We start from the raw sequence: 24781 nt of genomic DNA, 5'->3' as shown, positions 1-24781 counted from the left end.
CATGACTACTGGAAAATCCATGGCTTTGACTAGATGGCCCTTTGTCAGGAAAGTAATGTCTCTGATTTTTAATATGCAGTCTATGTTTGTCATAACTTTTCTTCCCAGGAGCAAGTGTCTTTTAATTTCCTGCCTTCAGTCACCATCTGCAGTGATTTTGGAGCCCAAGAAAATAATTGTCTCTTTCCATTGATTCCCCATCTATTTTACATGAAGTGGTGGGACGAGATGCCATGATCTTCATTTTCTGAATGTTTTAAGTTTTAAACTGGCTTTTTTCACTCTCCTCTTTCACTCTCATCTTTAGAGAAAGTGTTCCTCTAGTTCCTCTTTGCTTTCTGCCATAAGGGTGGTATCATCTGCATGTCTGAGGTTATTGGTATTTCTCCCAGCAATCTTGATTCCAGCTTGTGCTTCATTAGGCCTGGCATTTCACATGATGTACTCTGGATATAAGTTAAATAAACAGGCTGACAGTATACAGTCTTGATGTACTCTTTTCCCAGTTTGGAACCAGTCTTTTGTTCCATGTCTGGTGCTAACTGTTGCTTCTTGACCTGCATATAGATTTCTCAGGAGGCACATAAGGTAGACTGGTATTTCTTTCTCTTGAAGAGTTTTTCACAGTTTGTTGTGATCTACACATTCAAAGGCTTTGGTGTAGTCAATGCAGCAAAAGTAGATGTTTTCTGGAATCATGACCTAGTTGAGGACAATTAGGGGTGAGGCATCCTCCTGAGTTTAACATAGTGCTGGGCAAAGGCTGAAAAGCATGTTGCACTTGGTACTTGAATCCCCAGACCACATGTGCCTTCAAGGAAGGAGACTCCTAGTGGTTTTAGCAACAAACTCAGTATGACTGGTACCAGCAGAAATAGAGTGGAAATACCAAATGCTGTCTATTACAGTTCCAGGAAATAGGGCCCAGATGAAGAAAAATAGCTTGGTCATTTGTAAATGCCTTCCAGTAGTAGGAAGAAATCTGAGAAACTGCATTAGCTACAATTACTTTGTTGACGACTTCTCTGATGGTGCAGTGAATAAGAATCTTTCCTCAGGAGACACAGATTTGATTCCTGGTCCAGGAAGTGTCCACCTGCCACAGAACAACTAAGACAGTGCTCCCCTGTTACTGAGACCTTGCTCTAGAGCCCACACGCTGCAACTCCTGAAGCCTGCATGCTAGAGCCTGAGGAAGACCGCACAGCAAGTAAACCAGGTACTGCGAGGAACAGTGATCCCCACTTGCCACAACTGATGAAAGTCTGGGCAAGCAGTGAAGACCTAGTGCATCCAGAAGTGAATAAGTAAACAAATAACCACAAAACAACTTGTTGAGTGATTACACTGGGCCTGGTACAGAGGATACCACAGAGAAGACAGAGTTCAGTCACTACAGAGCTGATTTGCCAAAGATGGTCACATATCTCTTATTTGAAGTTTGGAATATAAGGGGACAAGATGACATAAAATCCACTGTAAAATCAGAAGAATTCAGGAGCAGAGCCAAAAGTTAAGTCTTCCCATGAAATAATCAACATTTATCCCATTCTGAATTAATTAAAAAGATGGTTTCCTTTTATTTGAAAACAATAGACTTGGATTGGAACTTGAAAGTCATTTGGGAAATCTGAAATTTATTGCAAAGGAACAGAGAGAAAGATTCACATGGATGGTGACTCCTAAATCATGCTTTCTCACTGGGGATAATGCTACTTTCACACATGCAGACATTAGTTTCCTGGAATATGAACAAATATTGTCATTACAATGATTGGTTATTACATGTCAAAGCTCAACCTGATACAACAAAATCTAACCCCTTAGTATTTATTTCTGTCTTTGGCCTTTCTTGTGTATCATATGTAAGAGGAGCACTGAGATTGAGTTTAGGAATATAAACAAATTTTATACAAGGTCAGTGGTGCAACCTAAGGCGTCTTGATGGTTCACTGAAGGATTTTCTCTGCATCCTTTGCTTGAAATCTTGAAAGCAAAAAGGAGAGAAAACAAGAATCCATTAACAGAGACAAACAGCACAATTACTGAAATTAAAAATACTCTAGAAGCAATCAATAGCAGAATATCTGAAGCAGAAGAACAAATCAGTGAGCTGGAAGGTAAAATGGTGAAAATAACTTCTGAAGAGCAGAATAAAGTAAATAGAATCAAAAGAACTGAGGAGAGTCTCAGAGACCTCTGGGACCATACTAAATGCACCAACAGTTGAATTACAGGGGTCCCAGAAGAAGAAGAGAGAAAGAAAGGGTATGAAAAAAATTTTGAAGAGATTATAGTTGAAAATTTCCCCAACATGGAAAAGGAACTACTCAATCAAGTTCAAGAGGCACAAAGAGTCCCATACAGGATAAACCCAAGGAGAAACATGCCAAGACACATACTAATCAAACTAACAAAGACTAAACACAAAGAAAGAATATTAAAAGCATTAAGGGAGAAGGAAAAAGTAACAAACAAGGGAAACCCCATATGCTTAACAGCTGATCTTTCAGCAGAAACTCTGCAGGCCAGAAGGGAATGGCAGGATATATTTAAAGGACTAAAAGGGGAAAATCCACAACCAAGACTACTGTCCCTGGCAAGGATCTCATTCAAAATTGATGGAGAAATAAAAAGCTTTTCAGACAAGCAAAAGTCAAGAGAATTCAGTACCACCAAACCAGCTTTACAACAAATGTTAAACAGACTTATATAGTCAAGGAATACAACACAGAAAAAAGGATCTACAAAATCAACCCCCAACAAATAAGAAAATGGCAATAGGAACATATATAAAAATAATTACTTTAAATGTAAATGGATTAAATGCTCCAACCAAAAGACACAGACTGGATACAAAAACAATACCCATATATATGCTGTCTACAAGAACCCCACTTCAGACCTCAAGACACATATAGAATGAGTGAGAGGATGCAAAAATATATCCCATGCACATGGGAAGCAAAAGAAAGCTGGAGTATCAGACAAAATTGACCTTAAAATAAAGATTACAAGAGCTAAGGAAGGACATTACATAGTGATCAACGGATCAATCCAAGAGGAAGACATGACAATTGCAAATATCTATGCACCCAACATAGGGGCACCTCAATACATAAGACAAACACTAACAGACATAAAAGGAGAAATCGACAGTAACACAATAACAATAAGAGACTTTAACACCCGACTCATACCAATGGACAGATCATCAAAACAGAAAATTACTAAGGAAACACAAGTCTTAAAGTGATACATTAGATGAGATGGATCTCATTGATATCTTCAGCACATTCCATCCAAATGCAGAAGAATACACCTTCTTCTCAAGTGCACATGGAACATTCTCCAGGATAGACCACATCTTGAGTCAAAATCAACCCTCAGTAAATTTAAGAAAATTGAAATCTTATCAAGCTTCTTCTCTGACCACAAGCTATGAGACTAGATATTAATTACAAGAAAAAAACTATAAGAAATACAAACACATGGAAATTATACATTTCTAAATAACCAACAGATTACTGAAGAAATCAAAAGGAAATTAAAAATTTTCTAGAAGCAAATAACAATGAAAACACAACAACTCAAAACCTATGGGATGCAGCAAAAGCAGTCTAAAGACGGAAGTTTATAGCAATACAATCCTACCTCAAGAAACAAGAGAATCATGGAATAGACAACCTAACTTTACACCTAAAACAACTGGAAAAAGAAGTACAAAAACCCCCAAAATTTGTAGTAGGAAAGAAATCATAAATATCTGAGCAGAAATCAATGAAAAAGAAATGAAAGAAACAATAGTAAAGATTAATAAAACTAAAAGCTGGTTCTTTGAGAAAATAAACAAAATTGCAGCCTTTAGCTGGACTCAGTATATTGAAAAGCAGAGATATTACTTTGCCAACAAAGGTCCATCTAGTCAAGGCTATGGTTTTTCCAGTGGTCATGTATGGATGTGAGAGTTGGACTGTGAAGAAAGCTGAGCACCAAAGAATTGATGCTTTTGAACTGTGGTGTGGGAGAGTCCCTTGGACTGCAAGGAGATCCAACCAGTCCACTCTAAAGGAGATCAGTCCTGGGTGTTCATTGGAAGGACTGATGATGAAGCTGAAACTCCAATACTTTGGCCACTTCATGCAAAGAGTTGACTCATTGGAAAAGACCCTGATGCTGGGAGGGATTGGGGACAGGAGAAGAAGGGGACAACAGAGGATGAGATAGCTGGATGGCATCACCAACTTGATGGACATGAGTTTGAGTGAACTCCTGGAGTTGGTGATAGACAGGGAGGCCTGGCGTGCCGTGATCATGGGGTCGCAAAGAGCTGGACATGACTGAGTGACTGAACTGAACTGAACTGGACTCATCAAGGTAAAAAGAGAGAAGAATCAGTTCAACAAAATTAGAAATGAAAAAGGAGAGGTTACAACAGACAATGAAGAAATACAAAGGATTTTAAGATACTATTATGAACAACTATATGGCAATAAAATGGATAACCTGGAAGAAAAGGACAGGTTCTTAGAAAAGTTCAATCTTCGAAGACTGGACCAGGAAGAAATAGAAATAATGAACAACCCAATTACAAGCACTGAAATTGAAGCTGTGATAAAAAAAAATCTCCCCCCACCCACCCAAAAAAACCCCCAGGACCAGATGGTTTCACAGGAGAATTCTATCAAACATTTAGAGAAGAGATAATGCCTATCCTTCTAAAACTCTTTCAAAAAATTGCAGGGGAAGGAACACTTCCAAATTCATCCTATGAGGCCACCATCACCCTGATACCAAAACCAGACAAAGACAACACAAAATAAGAAAACTACAGGTCAATATCACTGATGAACATAGATGCAAAAATCCTCAACAAAATTTTAGCAAACAGAACTCAGCAACACATCAAAAAGCTCACATACCATGATCAAGTTGGGTTTATTCCAGGAATGCAAGGATTCTTCTATATATGCAAATCAATCAATGTGATATACCATAGTAACAAATTGAAAGATAAAAACCACATAATCATCTCAATAGACACAGAAAAAGCCTTTGACAAAATTCAGCACCCATTTATGATTAAACCTCCTCAAAAAATGGGCATAGAAGGAACCTACCTCAACATAGTGAAGGCCATATATGATAAGCCATGACTCGATGGACGTAAGTCTGGGTGAACTCCGGGAGTTGGTGATGGACAGGGAGGCCTGGCGTGCTGTGATTCATGGGGTCACAAAGAGTCGGACACGACTGAGTGACTGAACTGACTGACTGACCGACAGCAAACATTATTCTCAATGGTGAAAAGCTAAGAGCATGCCCGCTAAGATCAGGAACAAGACAAGGGTGTCCACTTTCACCACCATTATTCAACATAGTTCTGGAAGTCCTAGCCTCAGCAATCACAGAAGAAAAGGAAATAAAAGGAATCTATATTGGAAAAGATGAAGTAAAGCTCTCACTATTTGTAGATGACATGATACTGTACATAGAAAACCCTAAAGATAGTATTAGAAAATTACTAGAGCTAATCAGTGAATTTAGCAAGGTTGCAGGATACAAAATCAATACACAGAAATCACTTGCATTTCTATATACTAACAATGAAAAATCAGAAAGAGAAATTAAGGAATCAATCTCATTCACCATTGCAACCAAAAGAATTAAATATCTAGGAATAAACTTACCTAAGGAGACAAAAGAACTTTACACAGAAAATTATGAGACACATGAAAGAAATCAAAGATGACATAAACAGATGGAGAGATATTCCATGTTCTTGGGTAGGAAGAATCAATATTTTCAAAATGACTATATTTGCAAATGCAATCTACAAATTCAATGTGATCCTTATCAAATTACCAATGGCATTTTTCACAGAACTAGAACAAAAAATTTCACAGTTTTTGTGGAAACGCAAAAGACCCCAAATAGCCAACGCAGCCTTGAGGAAGAAGAATGCAGTTACAGTGCTTCTAATTGGGTTGTTCATAATTTCTATTTCTCCCTGACTTCAGATTATACTGTGATGCCACAGTCATCAAAACAGTATGTTACTGCACAAAAACAGAAATATAGACCCATGGAACAAGATAGAAAGCCCAGAAATAAACCCATGCACCTATGGGTACCTTATTTTTGCAAAGGAGGCAAGAATATACAATGGGGCAAAAATAGCCTCTTCAATGAATGGTGCTAGGAAAACTGGACAGCTACATATAAAAGAATGAAATTAGAACACTTCCCAAAAACATACACAAAGATAAACTGAAAATGGATTAAAGACCTAAATATAAGACCAGAAACTATAAAACTCTTAGAGGAAAACACTCGATGTTCTTAGAGGCAGAACACTCAATGACATAAATCAAAGCAAGATCCTCTATGACACACTTCCAAAAGTAATGGAAATAAAACCAAAAGTAAACAAGTGGGACCTGATTAAACTTAAAAGCTTTTGCACAGCAAAGGAAATTATAAGCAAGGTGAAACGACAACCCTCAGAATGGGAGAAAATAATAGCAAATGAAAGAACTGACAAAGGATTAATTTCCAAAATATACAAGCAGCTCATACAACTCAATGCCAGGAAAATGAAACCCAATCAAAGAGTGGGAAAAAGACCTAAACAGTCATTTCTCCAAAGACATACAGGTGGCTAAGAAACACATGAAAAGATGCTCAATATCACTCATTATTAGAGAAATGCAAATCAAAACCACAATGAGATATAACCTCACACAGGTCAGAATGGCCATCATCCAAAAGTCTACAAACAATAAATGCCGGAGAGGATGTGGAGAAAAGGGAAAGCTCTTGCACTGTTGGTGGGAATGTAAATTGATACAACCACTAGGGAAGATGGTATGGAGATTCCTTAAAAATTAGGAATAAAACTACCATATGACCCAGCAATCCCCTTCCTAGGCATATACCCTCAGGAAACCAGGGTTGAAAAAGACACATGTATCCCATTGTTCGTTGCGGCACTATTTACAACAGCTAGAACATGGAAGCAGGAGAAGGCAATGGCAACCCACTCCAGTACTCTTGCCTGGAGAATCCTGTGGATGGAGGAGCCTGGTGGGCTGCAGTCCATGGGATTGCTGGGAGTCAGACACGACTGAGCGACTTCACTTTCACTTTTCACTTTCATGCATTGGAGAAGGAAATGGCAACCCACTCTAGTGTTCTTGCCTGGAGCATTCCAGGGACGGGGGAGCCTGGTGGGCTGCCGTCTCTGGGGTCACACAGAGTCGGACACAACTGAAGTGACTTAGCAGAACATGGAAGCAACCTAGATGTCCATTGATAGATGAATGGGTAAAGAAGTTGTGGTATATATACAGAATGGAATATTACTCAGCCATAAAAAGGAATGCATTTGAGTCAGTTCTGATGAGGTGGATGAATCTAGAACCTATTATACAGACTGAAGTGAGTCAGAAAGAGAAAGATAAATATCATATTCTAATGCACATCTATGGAATACAGAAAAATGGTACCGAAGAATTTATTTGCCCGGCAGCAATGGAGAAACAGACATAGAGAATAGACTTATGGACATGTGCAGAGGGGAGGAGAGGGTGAGATGTATGGAGACAGTAACATGGAAACTTACATTACCGTATGTAAAATAGATAGCCAACGGGAATTTGCTGAATGGCTCAGGAAATTCAAAAAGGGGCTCTGTATCAACCTAGAGGGGTGGGATGGGAAGGGAGATGTGAAGGAGTTTCAAAGGGAGGGATATATGTATACCTATGACTAATTAATGTTGAGGTTTGATAGAAAACAACAAAATTCTGTAAAGCAATTATCCTTCAATAAAAAAATAAATTTAAAAAATCAGTAGCTTTCACATTTAAATTATAGCTTAAAATTTTATGTAATTCTTAACTCTACATTGAATGCAAAGGGTAAGATTTATACTTTCTTTTTCTACATACAGAGAAAAGATATCCATAGAGTCCATAAAAACATACCCAGTATACCTCTGCTATCAAAATTTCACAGTGGGGGCACCTAAAAAATATCTTAAAAGGCTCTGTGGTCAGAAGAAAGAAGGGAAACATGAAAAAAAAAATGATTGAGAAATGCTGCCTTAACCCATTTGGAGAGTGCAAAATGAAAACAAAAACAAAAGTAGAAAGCAAGAAGGAACTTTCAGAAAATGGAAACCATGGGCTCCTACTTAAGACACAGGCCTGAAGGAAGGTCTTCAGAGAACAAAGAGAGCAAGTTCTCAGAGTCACCCACCTACCCAGGAGAAGCATCTGCAAGGTCCCCGATGGCCCCAGCCTGGTCCTTCCTCCTGGCCCTGCTGCTGCTCAGCTGCAACGCCATCTGCTCTCTGGGCTGCCACCTGCCTCACATCCACAGCCTGGCCAACAGGAGGGTCCTGATGCTCCTGCAACAACTGAGGAGGGTCTCCCCTTCCTCCTGCCTGCAGGACAGAAATGACTTTGCATTCCCCCAGGAGGCGCTGGGTGGCAGCCAGTTGCAGAAGGCTCAAGCCATCTCTGTGCTCCACGAGGTGACCCAGCACACCTTCCAGCTCTTCAGCACAGAGGGCTCGGCCACCACGTGGGACCAGAGCCTCCTGGACAAGCTCCGCGCTGCACTGGATCAGCAGCTCACTGACCTGCAAGCCTGTCTGAGGCAGGAGGAGGGGCTGCGAGGGGCTCCCCTGCTCAAGGAGGACCCCAGCCTGGCTGTGAGGAAATACTTCCACAGACTCACTCTCTATCTGCGAGAGAAGAGACACAGCCCTTGTGCCTGGGAGGTTGTCAGAGCAGAAGTCATGAGAGCCTTCTCTTCCTCAACAAACTTGCAGGAGAGTTTCAGGAGAAAGGACTGACACACACCTGGTTCAACACAGAAATGATTCTCATGGACCAACAGACCACACTTCCTCCTGCGCTGCCACGTGGAAGACTCTCATTTCTGCTGTCATTGCGCCCTGAAATGAATCAATATGTCAAAGGATTTCTGGAATATTAAGCAACATCATGGTCTACTCTATAGGCACTGGTTCCTCACAGATGCCAAAGTTGATCTATCTACGTATTTAACTACCTGGACATTTATTTATCTATTTTAATATTTATTTAACTATTTATAAATATTTAAATTATTTTGTTGATAAAATATTATGTATGTATACTTATGGGAAAATGTATATTTTGTATTTAGTCAGTTTATGATTTTTCTTCCTTCATTAAATTCTTACTGTAAAAGACTTACTTTGTTTTTTCATTAAAACAGAAACACCAAGCCTGAATGGCAACTTGATTAAAAAATGCATTTTATGATTCCTTGAGCCCTCTTTAGGATTTGCATGTTAGAAGTAAAAATACTCTAGCTCTAGCTATGTTGTTGCTCTGAGGACCTTGAAGTGAACATAACCACTCCAGTGCTTTTTGTAACTCTGATTTTTTTTCAAAAAAAGTAACCTAAAAACAACTATCAAAAAAAAAAAAAAATACATCCTTCAGGATTTGGTGAATCTTTGGGAAGGATATTCTGCCTCTTGTTGGTTGTGGAATTTTTTTCCCTGGAAACAATTGTAGAGATGCTTGAAGATGTGCTAGTCAGTTGGCGAGAGGTCAGGTGAATATCTTATCCTAACACTCAAATATCACAGTCATTCACTCCTCCCAGTGTAGAAATCCCCAGCATGCTCTCCTCATTCACTTTGCATGAAGGTGTCCTCTCCATTCATACAGCTGTGTCCTTCTCCATTACGGTTTCTGGTTGTCAACTTCCCCTTAGGACAGCAAACCACCAACTAAAAGCGGAACCTGAGTGAAAGTTCTAGATCTGTCAGACACTCTCCTATGACTTCACCTGCTCTGCCTGCCAAGCACTGCAGGTCCAGACTGTCCAGCCTCCCAGAGAAACACTGTAAATAGAGGGAACCCCGCCCCACAGTGAACAATGGTGGAGACACCAGGGGCTCCCCCTCTGAGCGTCTACCTAGGCTATTCCATGTGCTGGTTGCACCAGGAGGAACTCACCTGGTTCAGGAATCTCATTTGAGAAAAGCCCAAAGCACTGTAAACATGGAAAGGCAGCAGCAGCTTGAGAACTTGGAAGGAGAACAGAGATGTTTAAAGTGTTCACTGGAGCAGCAGCGGGTTCTCAGGACACGGAACAACACAGATGAACTACACTGAGGCAAGTGCTTCTCCACAACATTCCTGTTCAGAGACTGAGAAGACTGAAGCGGATGCTGAGAGCAGAGACAGAGCACGAATGCCTGGCCACCAGCTGTGTCCCCAGCACGGGTGACGTTCACACCACAGCAGCCTGCAGAGTCCTGGAAGGCATGAGGGTCACTCCCGTCACAGCTGCAGACTTGTTTCTTCCTTAGGACCCAGCAAGTTATCACACAGCCGGACAAGAGGTGCCTGGGGACAATGCAATCCAAGGAAGTTCTTAAATTCCATCACGGTGTCTTTGCATCTTTGAGAGACAAACAAAATCAAACAAGATTGAATAGAAGGGGCACATGCAGGGCTTTTAATACATTTAGCAACAGTGGGACAGAGCTTTCCTCGCAGGACTAATGTTAGAAACATGCACACTGGAAGAATACAATTTCTCAAAGTAACAAAGATCTTTGTGGAAATTCATGTATTTAATGTAGGCAATCTTCAGGACATTGATGGATCAATCATCTTTTTCTTCTTTCCAGCTGGGACATATAGCACTCAGTAGCTATATGTAAAGTCAGAGAGACTTTTGAAATAATTTTATTTATTTATTCATTTTTCACTGTGCTGTGTCTTCATTGCCGCCTGGACTTTTCTCTAGTTGTGGCAAAGGTGGGTCCTCTCTACTTGTGGTGCACAGGCTTCTCACTGTGGGAGCTCCTCTTGTTGGGGAGCACAGGCTCCGGTGCGCTTGGCTTGGGTAGTGGGGGTCCCGGGGTCTAGCGCACAGGGCAATAGTTGCGGCACATGGCTCAGCTGCTCTGCAGCATGCGCATCCTCTAGGGCCGCATGTGGTCCTATTGGCAGGTGGGCTCCTCACCACTGAGCCACCATGGAAGCCCCTCAGGGAACATTTAAAGTACATTGAGAGGTTTGGAAACCTTCGTGAGGATTAGGGTCCTAAACAAGTAAAAAACATTCTGATATTACTGCTAAAAATATCATTTCATTTACAAATTAATTTCTAAATAACCTTTTCATGTCAATTCTATAGTATTACTTAATGATGTTTAATAGGTTGAGCTAGAAATTTCTTAAAAAGATAACATACAAGGCTTTGAGGCTTAGTTCACAATTCAAGCCAGTTTCTCCCTGCTAAGGAGGAAAATGTTCACTGCTTCTGTCTAGGAAGCACACGTGTGCTTCCATCTTGGTCACACACAGGCCTCCTCAACACCCACATCTTGACCAGAAGTTGGGAAATAGAGAAGCGGTTCTTCACTGGACTCCATCAGTAGACACCAGGATGACCCGGCTGGACTGGAGGTGAGAAACGCAGGTGTCTTCCTTTAGAATGAGAACAGCAGGTTACCTGAGGAGGTCTCCTGGAAGGGGTTCTTGCCAACCAAAAAACAAAACAAAACAAAACCCAAAAACATGACTCCCGAGAGTTCATTTTATTGGGAGGACTTGCTGAGGACTACAGGCCAGAGGACAGCCTCCCCTCAGCTCTGAGGAACTGCTCCATGGACGTAGAGGAGGTCAGAATGCATGTGATTCTGGTGAAGGGGTGACGTGCAGATAAGCTCACATTTTGGGAGAAAGTGGCTGAGAATCAGGAGGAAAGGATGTCTCTCTGAAAGATTTTAGAGCTTTTCTACCCATGAGAAGTTGTAAAATTGGGTTCATCAATTTTCTCTGGAAATTATTTAACTATCAGAAGGCCTGTTGTGTCAGTTTTCCCAGAGCACAGAGTGTCTCGTTCCTGATCTCAACCCTGAACTCCTATCAGGACGTGTTGGAGGTCAGGGACTGCAGTGGGTAGAGACTTCATTCAGCAGAATCTGATACAGAAAGATGTTTTCATTGTCATCCTGAAGGAGAAATGTCAGAACTCATGTGGAAAGAAACTCTTAGATGCTTTTTTTTTGTTCTTAAGCTCACAAGAAAGGGCAAAAGATTAAAATACATAGAAACTAGGGCTTACCTTTCATAGGGTTAATAAAATCATTTTACTATATTTCATTAAGGAAACCACTCATAAATGCTTAGACTTCTGTGAGGTTTGTGTGATCGGACTTCCCAACCAGGGATTGAAATCAGGTCACAGCCGTGAAAGTGCTGGATCCTAACCACTAGACAATGAGCAAACTCCTGCTTTTCTTTTAGCTGGCAGAACAATCTACTCCCTTCCAACTACTTAATAGTGATTTTGACTATTTATGATTAGATCTTAATTTTGTGGACTGCAGACCACACATTGTGGCCCTACAAAACAGTAGGTCATGACCCTTTGGCATTTGAAATGGATTAAGGGGTCTTTGTCAACCCCCTATCACTTATTTCATTGGTTCCTAATATCATGTTCATTTGCAGCCTTCCTTTTTTTTTAATTGGATCCTTCAGACAAATCAAAGCCCCCAAGGTTTGCTCTTGAATCTTTGCTATGATTTGAATAGTTCATTTGTCTAGATTTGTATTTTTCTCCAGGAGTATAAGTAAGTGGGACCCTAAGAGTTAATGAGAGGATTCAGTTAAAATTATAAAGAGCTTGAAAATGACTAGTCCATTCAGTTCGGTTCAGTCACTCAGTTGTGTCTGACTCATTGTGACCCCATGAATCGCAGCACGCCAGGCCTCAGCATCAGAGTCTTTTCCAATGAGTCAACTCTTCGCATGAGGTGGCCAAAGTACTGGAGTTTCAGCTTTAGCGTCATTCCTTCCAAACAACACCCAGGGCTGATCTCCTTTAGGATGGACTGGTTGGATCTCCTTGCAGTCCAAGGGACTCTCAAGAGTCTTCTCCAACACCACAGTTCAGAAGCATCAATTCTTCAGCACTCAGCTTTCTTCACAGTCCAACTCTCACATCCATACATGACCACAGGAAAAACCATAGCCTTGACTAGACAGACCTTTGTTGGCAAAGTAATGTCTCTGCTTTTGAATATGCTGTCTAGGTTGGTCATAACTTTCCTTCCAAGGAGTAAGCGTCTTTTAATTTCATGGCTGCAATCACCATCTGCAGTGATTTTGGAGCCCAGAAAAATAAAGTCTGACACTGTTTCCACTGTGTCCCCATCTATTTCCCATGAAGTGATGGGACCAGATGCCATGATTTTCATTTTCTGAATGTTGAGCTTTAAGCCAACTTTTTCACTCTCCTCTTTCACTTTCATCAAGAGGCTTTTTAGTTCCTCTTCACTTTCTGCCATAAGGGTGGTGTCATCTGCATATCTGAGGTTATTGATATTTCTCCTGGCAATCTTGATTTGATCTTGTGCTTCTTCTAGCCCAGCGTTTCTCATGAAGTACTCTGCATATAAGTTAAATAAGCAGGGTGACAATATACAGTCTTGACAGACTCCTTTTCCTATTTGGAACCAGTCTTTTGGTCCATGTCTAATTCTAACTGTTGCTTCCTGACCTGCATATAGGTTTCTCAAGAGGCAGATCAGGTGGTCTGGTATTCCCATCTCTTTCAGAATTTTCCACAGTTTATTGTGATCCATACAGTCAAAGGCTTTGGCATAGCCAATAAAGCACAAATAGATGTTTTTTCTGGAACTCTCTTGCTTTTTCAACGATCCAATGGATGTTGTCAATTTGATCTCTGGTTCCTCTGCCTTTTCTAAAACCAGCTTGAACACTCCATTAGTAGCAGGCAATAAAATTCAGCGATTGTTTTTAATATCATAATTACTATTATCTAGATTAAGTTCAGGATGTTTTGCAATCATTTAATTCTATTTCATTCTAGTTTCTTTCAAAGCATCTTCTCATTGCCTGAGTGGATTTATTACCTAGACAGATGCTCAGCAAGGCTGGTCTCCAAGACACTGACAGAGAAGGTTAGTATTTCAGCAATTGGCATTCTAGTTGTCCATCTCTTGTTAGGTGATGGGTTTGACTTCTTCCTTCTCTCCTGAAACTAATCCTCATGCATTAATTGAAAGAAAAATGAGGTAGCTGATCTTGCAAAGCAAAGGACAGTCACTGGACCCAGGACTTGACCTTCATGAGCTTCTGTCAGAGCAGCCATGGCCCAGCCTTTCTGTTGTTCATACTGGCCTCATGCTTCCCCTCTGCCATAGCTCATCCCCAGATGTGCTGCACTGAAAGTTTGCTAACTCAGAAGACATCATTGTGTGGGGGAAAACAACTTCCCTTCATTCATATTCAGACATTCAGACTTAGATTAGTTTTCTTTTTTCCCACAAAACAACTGTGGAGTTTTACTTTCTAGGAAAGTGGCAAAGGGAAACAACAACAACAAAAAAACTAAAGTCTTACATATGATAGAGATACAGCCCCTCTGCCTTTCTTCCCTTCGCTTTATTGTTCTTACTTCAAGGTGAATTAGAACTAGAGCAGGAACAGCAAGACCAATCCTGGTCAACAAGTCACTAAAAGAATGTAGAAACTAAGTGAAAAATTATACTCAAGTAAAGGAAAGAAGGCTATTTCTCCCTGAACGAGTAGCCTGGTTCTCACCATCCTTCGTTCTCAGAGGGAGAAATAGATAGAGAAACAGACATACCCAGTGGAATCAATGGTCTGAATGAATGACTGAAACTCTCTAGATTCTGTGACATAAGCTTCCAGTGAGAGACAACACCATCACTGAATCTCCTTCCTCCAGCTCAGAAACTCTGAGCAGAAAACTGTTGAACAGTTTAAGTAAAAGTCTTGAATAATAAAAACGTTCTCATTTGAGTGACAAATATCCAATTAGATGGGTACATTTGAAGTTATTGGGAAATACGTAAATTTAATACTTTAAACTGATGACATTTTCTTTGATCATATTGCGAATACACAAATGAAAATCAAAAAAGGAAGTGAAAGTGTATTAAAACAATTAGAAAATGAAAATTACCATGTTCCTTATTTAATGGCCTTGCTTAGAAAGAGTGGCATCAGAGAACCTACCTCAAGGTTCCAGCGGACGCCGCCTCAGCCAGGTCAGCAGCAGCCTCATCTTCCCCATGGCCTTCATGCTCTCTCTACTGATGGCCCTGGTGCTGGTCAGCTACGGCCCTGGAGGATCCCTGGGCTGTGACCTGTCTCAGAACCACGTGCTGGTTGGCAGGCAGAACCTCAGGCTCCTGGGCCAAATGAGGAGACTCTCCCCTCGCTTCTGTCTGCAGGACAGAAAAGACTTCGCTTTCCCCCAGGAGATGGTGGAGGGCGGCCAGCTCCAGGAGGCCCAGGCCTTCTCTGTGCTCCACGAGATGCTCCAGCAGACCTTCAACCTCTTCCACACAGAGCGGTCCTCTGCTGCCTGGGACACCACCCTCCTGGAGCAGCTCCACACTGGACTCCATCAGCAGCTGGACGACCTGGACGCCTGCCTGGGCCTGGTGACGGGAGAGGAAGACTCTGCCCTGGGAAGGACGGGCCCCACACTGGCCGTGAAGAGGTACTTCCAGGGCATCCATGTCTACCTGAAAGAGAAGGAATACAGCGACTGTGCCTGGGAAATCGTCATAGTGGAAATCATGAGATCGTTCTCTTCATCAATCAGCTTGCAAGAAAGGTTTAGAATGATGGACTCAGACTTGAACTCACCTTGACGTGACTCTCACTGACTAAGATGCCACATCACCCTTGCACACTCACCTGAGGTCATTTCAGAAGATTCTGATTTCTGCTTTAGCCACAATGTTTCCTGAATTCAATCAATAGTACTTTATCAGTAGCAATAAGAAAGTAGATATAAAAAGTATTCAACTGCAAGAGGATGACTCCCCTGATGTTATTTATGTTTATTTATGTATTTATTTTCTTTTATCTCATCATATTTATATTTTCATGTAAAAATGTTTTTCTGCATTGTAATAAAATTTATAAAATATGTTCATTTCCTTAATCTTCTAATTTGTTTTATTTATTAAATTTTTATGAAAGTAACTTTGTTTTTTCATTATGAAGAACTAAATACTTATTTTGTCTACATAAACTTATCATGGAATAGCATTTGCCCATTTATACTACAGAATAGTCATATCACGTGATTTTTGACAATCAGAAATGATTGTCGAAAGGTAGAATTCCTGGAATTCCCTGGCAGTCCAGTGGATAGGACTCCATGCTTCCAGTGTGAGAAGCTCAGGTGCCATGGATACCTGGTCAGGGAACTAAGATCCTGCAAGCTGTGGAGTGCAGCCCCCACTCCAAAAAAAACAAAAAAACAAAAAAAAACAAAAAAAACCAGGTAGTCCTAGATATATTTTTACTATTTTTACGATCATTCTTTCTTTTTTTTTAATTAAAAAAAATTTTAAGTCCTCTATTATTCCTTTAATTTTCACTTTTATAACCTACTTTGCAAAAAAAAAAAAGACCCTATATTTTTTAAAGCAAACTTCATATATATATATTTTATAATTTTTTTGACCTTGTTTTTTTTTTTTCATTCTTTTCTTTAACATTGTATTTTTGAAATTCCAAACTCTACTCTAGATTTTTAATTTTAGCTTTTTGGTATTTGCTATCAATTTTGTACCTATTTTTTTATATATAATTTTTGTGACTTTTTTTTCCTCTCTTTCTTTCTCTTCTTCTTTTGTATAACATTGTATATCTGAAATTCCAAACTCAACTCTAGATTTTTAATTTATGCTTTTTAGTATTTGTTATCAATTTTGTACCTATATTTTCTTTATAATTTTTGTGACTTTGTTTTTTTTTTTCTCTCTCTCTCTTTTTCTTTTCCTTCTTCTTTTCTTTAACATTGTATTTTTGAAAGTCCAAACTCTACTCTAGATTTTTAATTTTTGCTTTTATGTATTTGTTACCAATTTTGTACCTTTAAGAACCCAATCTTCAGTACCCATTTTTCACTAGGGAGTGAGATTACTGGCTTGACTGCTCTCTCTCCCTTTGGACTCTCCTTTTTCTCCACCAGGTCGCCTGTGTCTCCTCCCTAACCCCTCTCTACTCTACCCAACTCTGTGAATTTCTGTGTGTTCCAGATGGTGGAGAACACTTAGGGAACTGATTACTGGCTGGATCTGTCTCCCACCTTTTATCCTCCTGGCCACCTCTGCTTCCTTCCTCCTTCTTCTCTTCTCTGTATAACTCCGTAAACATCTCTGAGCGGTCCAGTTGTGGAGTGCACATAAGGAAGTGATTACTGGCTAGCCCACTCTCTCCTCTATTGATTCCACCTCATCTCTTCCGGGTCACCTCTAACTCCCGCCTCCCTCTTCTCTTCTCCATGTAATGCTGTGAACCTCTCTGGGTGACCCTCACAGTGGAGAAACTTTTCATCTTTAACGTAGATGTTTTATCAATGGTGCTGTATAGAAGGAGAAGTTTCGAAACTACTGTAAAAATAAGACCGATAACTGGAAGCAGGAGGCTTAAGTCCAAACCCTGACTCCGGGGAACTCCTGACTCCAGGGAACATTAACTGACAGGAGTTCATCAAACGCCTCCATACCTACACTGAAACCAAGCACCACACAAGAGCCAACAAGTTCCAGGGCAAGACATACCAAACAAATTCTCCAGCAACAAAGGAACACAGCCCTGAGCTCCAAGATACAGGCTGCCCAAAGTCACCCCAAAACCATAGACATCTCATAACTCATTACTGGACACTTCATTGCACTCCAGAGAGAAGAAATACAACTCCACCCACCAAAACACCAACACAAGCTTCCCTAACCAAGAAACCTTGACAAACCACCTGTACAAACCCACACACAGTGAGGAAACGCCACAATAAAGAGAACTCCACAAACTGCCAGAATACAGAAAGGACACCCCAAACTCAGCAATTTAAACAAGATGAAGAGACAGAGGAATACCCAGCAGGTAAAGGAACAGGATAAATGCCCACCAAACCAAACAAAAGAGGAAGAGATAGGGAATCTACCTGATAAAGAATTCCGAATAATGATAGTGAAATTGATCCAAAATCTTGAAATCAAAATGGAATCACAGATAAATAGCCTGGAGACAAGGATTGAGAAAATGCAAGAAAGGTTTAACAAGGACCTAGAAGAAATAAAAAAGAGTCAATATATAATGAATAATGCAATAAATGAAATTAAAACACTCTGGAGGCAACAAATAGTAGGATAACAGAGGCAGAAAATAGGATTAGTGAATTAGAAGATAGAATGGTAGAAATAAATGAATCAGAGAGGAAAAAAGAAAAACGAATTATAAGAAATGAGGACAATCTCAGAGACCTCCAGGACAATATTAAACGCTACAACATTCGAATCATAGGGGTCCCAGAAGAAGAAGACAAAAAGAAAGACCATGAGAAAACACTTGAGGAGATAATAGTTGAAAACTTCCCTAAAATGGGGAAGGAAATAATCACTCAAGTCCAAGAAACCCAGAGAGTCCCAAACAGGATAAACCCAAGGCGAAACACCCCAAGACATATATTAATCAAATTAACAAAGATCAAACACAAAGAACAAATATTAAAAGCAGCAAGGGAAAAACAACAAATAACACACAAGGGAATTCCCATAAGGATAACAGCTGATCTTTCAATAGAAACTCTTCAAGCCAGGAGGGAATGGCAAGACATACTTAAAGTGATGAAAGAAAATAACCTACAGCCCAGATTATTGTACCCAGCAAGGATCTCATTCAAATATGAAGGAGAAATCAAAAGCTTTACAGACAAGCAAAAGCTGAGAGAATTCAGCACCACCAAACCAGCTCTCCAACAAATACTAAAGGATATTCTCTAGACAGGAAACACAAAAATGGTGTATAAATTCGAACCCAAAACAATAAAGTAAATGGCAACGGGATCATACTTATCAGTAATTACCTTAAACGTAAATGGGTTGAATGCCCCAACCAAAAGACAAAGACTGGCTGAATGGATACAAAAACAAGACCCCTACATATGTTGTCTACAAGAGACCCACCTCAAAACAGGGGACACATACAGACTGAAAGTGAAGGGCTGGAAAAAGATTTTCCATGCAAATAGGGACCAAAAGAAAGCAGGCGTAGCAATACTCATATCAGATAAAATAGACTTTAAAATAAAGGCTGTGAAAAGAGACAAAGACGGTCACTACATAATGATCAAATAATCAATCCAAGAAGAAGATATAACAATTATAAATATATATGCACCCAACACGGGAGCACCACAGTATGTAAGACAAATGCTAACAAGTATGAAAGGAGAAATTAACAATAACACAATAATAGTGGGAGACTTTAATACCCCACTCACACCTATGGATAGATCAACTAAACAGAAAATTAATAAGGAAACACAAACTTTAAATGATACAATAGACCAGTTAGACCTAATTGATATCTATAGGACATTTCATCCCAAAACAATGAATTTCACCTTTTTCTCAAGCGCACATGGAACCTTCTCCAGGATAGATCACATCCTGGGCCATAAATCTAGCCTTGGTAAATTCAAAAAAATAGAAATCATTCCAAGCATCTTTTCTGATCACAATGCAGTAAGATTAGATCTCAATTACAGAAGAAAAACTATTAAAAACTCCAACATCTGGAGGCTGAACAACATGCTGCTGAATAACCAACAAATCACAGAAGAAATAAAAAAAGAAATAAAAATTTGCATAGAAATGAATGAAAATGAAAACACAACAACCCAAAACCTGTGGGACACTGTAAAAGCAGTCCTAAGGGGAAAGTTCATAGCAATACAGGCATACCTCAAGAAACAAGAAAAAAGTCAAATAAATAACCTAACTCTACACCTAAAGCAACTAGAAAAGGAAGAAATGAAGAACCCCAGGGTTAGTAGAAGGAAAGAAACCTTAAAAATTAGGGCAGAAATAAATGCAAAAAGAAACAAAAGAGACCATAGCAAAAATCAACAAAGGCAAAAGCTGGTTCTTTGAAAGGATAAATAAAATTGACAAACCATTAGCCAGACTCATCAAGAAACAAAGGGAGAAAAATCAAATCAATAAAATTAGAAATGGAAATGGAGAGATCACAACAGACAACACACAAATACAAAGGATCATAAGAGTCTACTATCAACAATTATATGCCAATAAAATGGACAACATGGAAGAAATGGACAAATTCTTAGAAAAGTACAACTTTCCAAAACTGAACCAGGAAGAAATAGAAAATCTTAACAGACCCATCACAAGCACAGAAAATGATACTGTAATCAAAAATCTTCCAGCAAACAAAAGCCCAGGTACAGACGGCTTCACAGCTGAATTCGACCAAAAATTTAGAGAAGAGCTAACACCTATCCTACTCAAACTCTTCCAGAAAATTGCAGAGGAAGGTAAACTTCCAAACTCATTCTATGAGGCCACCATCACCCTAATACCAAAACCTGACAAAGATGCCACAAAAAAAGAAAACTACAGGCCAATATCACTGATGAACATAGATGCAAAAATCCTTAACAAAATTCTAGCAATCAGAATCCAACAACACATTAAAAAGATCATACACCATGACCAAGTGGGCTTTATCCCAGGGATGGATGCAAGGATTCTTCAATATCCGCAAATCAATCAATGTAATACACCACATTAACAAATTGAAAAATAAAAACCATATGATTATCTCAATAGATGCAGAGAAAGCCTTTGACAAAATTCAACATCCATTTATGATAAAAACTCTCCAGAAAGCAGGAATAGAAGGAACATACCTCAACATAATAAAAGCTATATATGACAAACCCACAGCAAACATTATCCTCAATGGTGAAAAACTGAAAGCATTTCCTCTAAAGTCAGCAACAAGACAAGGGTGCCCACTCTCACCATTACTATTCAACATAGTTTTGGAAGTTTTGGCCACAGCAATCAGAGCAGAAAAAGAAATAAAAGGAATCCAAATTGGAAAAGAAGAAGTAAAGCTCTCACTGTTTGCAGATGACATGATCCTCTACATAGAAAACCCTAAAGACTCCACCAGAAAATTACTAGAACTAATCAATGATTATAGTAAAGTTGCAGGATATAAAATCAACACACAGAAATCCCTTGCATTCCTATACACTAATAATGAGAAAACAGAAAGAGAAATTAAGGAAACAATTCCATTCACCATTGCAACAGAAAGAATAAAATGCTTAGGAATATATCTACCTAAAGAAACTAAAGACCTATATATAGAAAACCATAAAACACTGGTGAAAGAAATCAAAGAGGACACTAATAGATGGAGAAATATACCATGTTCATGGATTGAAAGAATCAATGTAGTGAAAATGAGTATACTACCCAAAGCAATTTATAGATTCAATGCAATCCCTATCAAGCTACCAACGGTATTCTTCACAGAGCTAGAACAAATAATTTCACAATTTGTATGGAAATACAAAAAACCTCGAATAGCCAAAGCGATCTTGAGAAAGAAGAATGGAACTGGAGTAATCAACCTGCCTGACTTCAGGCTCTGCTACAAAGCCACAGTCATCAAGACAGTATGGTACTGGCACAAAGACAGAAATATAGATCAATGGAACAAAATGTAAAGCCCAGAGATAAATCCATGCACATATGGACACCTTATCTTTGACAAAGGAGGCAAGAATATACAATGGAGAAAAGACAATCTCTTTAACAAGTGGTGCTGGGAATACTGGTCAACCACTTGCAAAAGAATGAAACTAGAACACTTTCTAACACCATACACAAAAATAAACTAAAAATGGATTAAAGATCTAAACGTAAGACCAGAAACTATAAAACTCCTAGAGGAGAATGTAGGCAAAACACTCTCCAACATACATCACAGCAGGATCTTCTATGACCCACCTCCCAGAATATTGGAAATAAAAGCAAAAATAAACAAATGGGACCTAATTAAACTTAAAAGCTTCTGCACAACAAAGGAAACTATTAGCAAGGTGAAAAGACAGCTTTCAGAATGGGAGAAAATAATAGCAAAGGAAGCAACTGACAAACAACTAATCTCAAAAATATACAAGCAACTCCTACACCTCAATTCCAGAAAAATAAATGACCCAATCAAAAAATGGGCCAAAGAACTAAACAGACATTTCTCCAAAGAAGACATACAGATGGCTAACAAACACATGAAAAGATGCTGAACATCACTCATTATCAGAGAAATGCAAATCAAAACCACAATGAGGTACCATTTCACGCCAGTCAGAATGGCTGCGATCCAAATGTCTACAAGCAATAAATGCTGGAGAGGATGTGGAGAAAAGGGAACCCTCTTACACTGTTGGTGGGAATGCAAACTAGTACAGCCACTATGGAGAACAGTGTGGAGATTCCTTAAAAAACTGGAAATAGAACTGCCTTATGATCCAGCAATCCCACTGCTGGGCATACACACTGAGGAAACCAGAATTGAAAGAGACACGTGTACCCCAATGTTAATCGCAGCACTGTTTATAATAGCCAGGACAAAAAGCAACCTAGATGTCCATCAGCAGATGAATGGATAAGAAAGCTGTGGTACATATACACAATGGAGTATTACTCAGTCATTAAAAAGAATTCATTTGAATCAGTTCTAATGAGATGGGTGAAACTGGAGCCTATTATACACAGTGAAGTAAGCCAGAAAGAAAAACACCAATACAGTATACTAACACATATATATGGAATTTAGAAAGATGGTAACAATAACCCTGTATACGAGACAGAAAAAGAGACACTGATGTATAGAACAGTCTTATGGACTCTGTGGGAGAGGGAGAGGGTGGGGAGATTTGGGAGAATGGCATTGAAACATGTATACTATCATGTATGAAACGAGTCGCCAGTCCAGGTTCGATGCACGGTACTGGATGCTTGGGGCTGGTGCACTGGGACGACCCAGAGGGATGGTATGGGGAGGGAGGAGGGAGGAGGGTTCAGGATGGGAAACACATGTATACCTGTGGTGGATTCATTTCGATATTTGGCAAAACCAATACAATATTGTAAAGTTTAAAAATAAAATAAAATTAAAAAAAAAGAATATGGTTCTCTCTGCTATACCATAAAAAAAAAAAAAAAAAAGAAAAGAAAAGCAATCTTCAGGCAAAGGAGAAATGTACTGAAAGGAACTGGAGCCCCAGCATCACAGAGTAGAGCTGAGAAGAGCTGTGGAGTTGAGACTTTAGTTTTAAGACCAGTGTGCTAGAGCAGGTGACAGCCTTTCCCCATCATATCCACTGGAAATGCAGGTTTCTTCTGTGAATTTCTGATCCATGCACAATGCAGCCACTGCTCTTGCATTGTCACTTTACCCATGTAAAGGAGTTCATGATTCATTTTTGTTCAAACTCCATCATCTCCAGCTAGAAGACACACAGATTGCAAGGTCCTCAACCAGATCCCAGGCTCCATACTCACACTGCACTCCTGCCATCTGGCTTGTATCCAGTTGAGGTTCATGTATGACAAGACACTTGTGGTTTTCCTCTGTTCAGAGCCCAGTACTATTTTCTGTTTAAACTCATGAACTAGGTCATGACCTGCTCTAGTTTTCAGGCCTTTAAAAATCTCTCTTGATGGTGATGCCATCCGAAGATGCATGCTGCAATCATATACCCAACTGCCTATTTCACAGTTGGTACCTACTGAGCACCCAGTATGCTGAAATCAAAAGCATTTTGACTGCATGTTTTTAAGCAACTTATCCATATGATTTGACATTTTGAAAAAGTTAATGAAACTCTCCAATGAAAAACTGACTACATAAAAAAATGAATGTTTAATAGATGATCCTTGGTTAACACACATGAGAAGAAAAAGGAATTTGTAAGTTGAGATTGGTAATTTAAGGTAGTATTGGGTCATAATTTGTCAAATATGGCATTCCCTCAGTGAAGAGAGATATATACAAAGTAGCAATTTTGAAAACATTACAGATGATTTTGCTTCCATTAAAGCTAGGAACTTAAAAGTACTGTTGTGGCATAAGGAAAATATTTCAGCTTGATGTGAGTTTAAGACGTATGTTTTAAAAGATTTTTCAGACAATTAACATTACAGGAGAAATTTACCTTTTATATTAATATTGAATGAAATAATTTTCTCTTTCCCCTGGGGCTCCTTTAAGTCTCAGTCTTGTCCCCAAGTCTTCCTTCCCACTGGAGAGTCGCAATATCGAGTAGATTTCTGTCCGGATTGTAGATGCCTTTCCCGTTGTCCCTGAATTAGCCCTTTTCCCAAGAAACAGTCCTGAATCTGAAAACATACCACAACATGCTCTGATTTTCAGCCATCTGCTGCTGCTGCTAAGTCGCTTCAGTCATGTCCAACTCTTCGCGACCCCATAGACTGCAGCCTACCAGGCTCCTTCGTCCATGGGATTTTCCAGGCAAGAGAACTGGAGTGGATTGCCACTGGATTTCCAGCCATCCATCGCAGCATAAACGGGCACCGGTGTAAATCGTTCTGGGTAAAATCTCCTCCCAGGAAGGGGAGGGTGGATACAAGGGCAGGTGCAGAAATCAAAGGCTCTGATAGAAGCGGCGGCAAAGCTCCCCTGGGCAGTCGGGCCGAAAAAGAAGTTTCCTTTCTGCTCGCGCGGCCCCACGCGCTCCCTGGGCCCCGGCGGCGCCTTGCCCGGGTCGCGGCTCCTGCCGAGGGCGACCCCCGAGTTCTCCCCGTGGATCCGCCGCCCGAGTTGGCCGCTCTGTACCT

At 39.9% G+C, this 24781-nt stretch overlaps 2 protein-coding genes and 1 long non-coding RNA gene across 3 annotated transcripts; 2 read left to right on the top strand and 1 right to left on the bottom strand.

Moving 5' to 3' along the window:
• Positions 1 to 1588: 1588 nt before the first annotated feature.
• LOC129651496 (uncharacterized) lies at positions 1589 to 10288 on the bottom strand. Its single transcript, XR_008714179.1, has 3 exons — positions 10023 to 10288; positions 8871 to 8965; positions 1589 to 1986 (listed from the first exon to the last, which is right to left on the bottom strand). It is a non-coding gene; the product is annotated as an uncharacterized LOC129651496 (long non-coding RNA).
• Positions 8287 to 9194, top strand: LOC129651495 (interferon alpha-H-like). Its single transcript, XM_055580191.1, has one exon. The coding sequence runs from the start codon at positions 8294 to 8296 to the stop codon at positions 8861 to 8863; it is 570 nt and encodes a 189-aa protein (XP_055436166.1). The 5' UTR covers positions 8287 to 8293; the 3' UTR covers positions 8864 to 9194.
• A 4860-nt stretch (positions 10289 to 15148) lies between the features above and the next one.
• On the top strand, positions 15149 to 15736 carry LOC129651494 (interferon omega-1-like). The gene has a single exon (XM_055580190.1). It carries the CDS (start codon positions 15149 to 15151, stop codon positions 15734 to 15736), a length of 588 nt encoding a protein of 195 aa, XP_055436165.1.
• Positions 15737 to 24781: the final 9045 nt, after the last annotated feature.

The sequence above is a fragment of the Bubalus kerabau genome, chromosome 4 (genome assembly GCF_029407905.1).
Source record: "Bubalus kerabau isolate K-KA32 ecotype Philippines breed swamp buffalo chromosome 4, PCC_UOA_SB_1v2, whole genome shotgun sequence".
Lineage (NCBI taxonomy): Eukaryota > Metazoa > Chordata > Mammalia > Artiodactyla > Bovidae > Bubalus > Bubalus kerabau.
The sequence above is the reverse complement of the archived record's forward strand: the minus strand, read 5'-3'. Positions and strand labels throughout refer to the sequence as shown.

What these genes read in the sequence shown, in the direction of transcription:
- LOC129651495 (XM_055580191.1), top strand. Translation starts at nt 8,294, where the DNA reads ATGGCCCCAGCCTGGTCCTTCCTCCTGGCCCTGCTGCTGCTCAGCTGC.
- LOC129651494 (XM_055580190.1), top strand. Translation starts at nt 15,149, where the DNA reads ATGGCCTTCATGCTCTCTCTACTGATGGCCCTGGTGCTGGTCAGCTAC.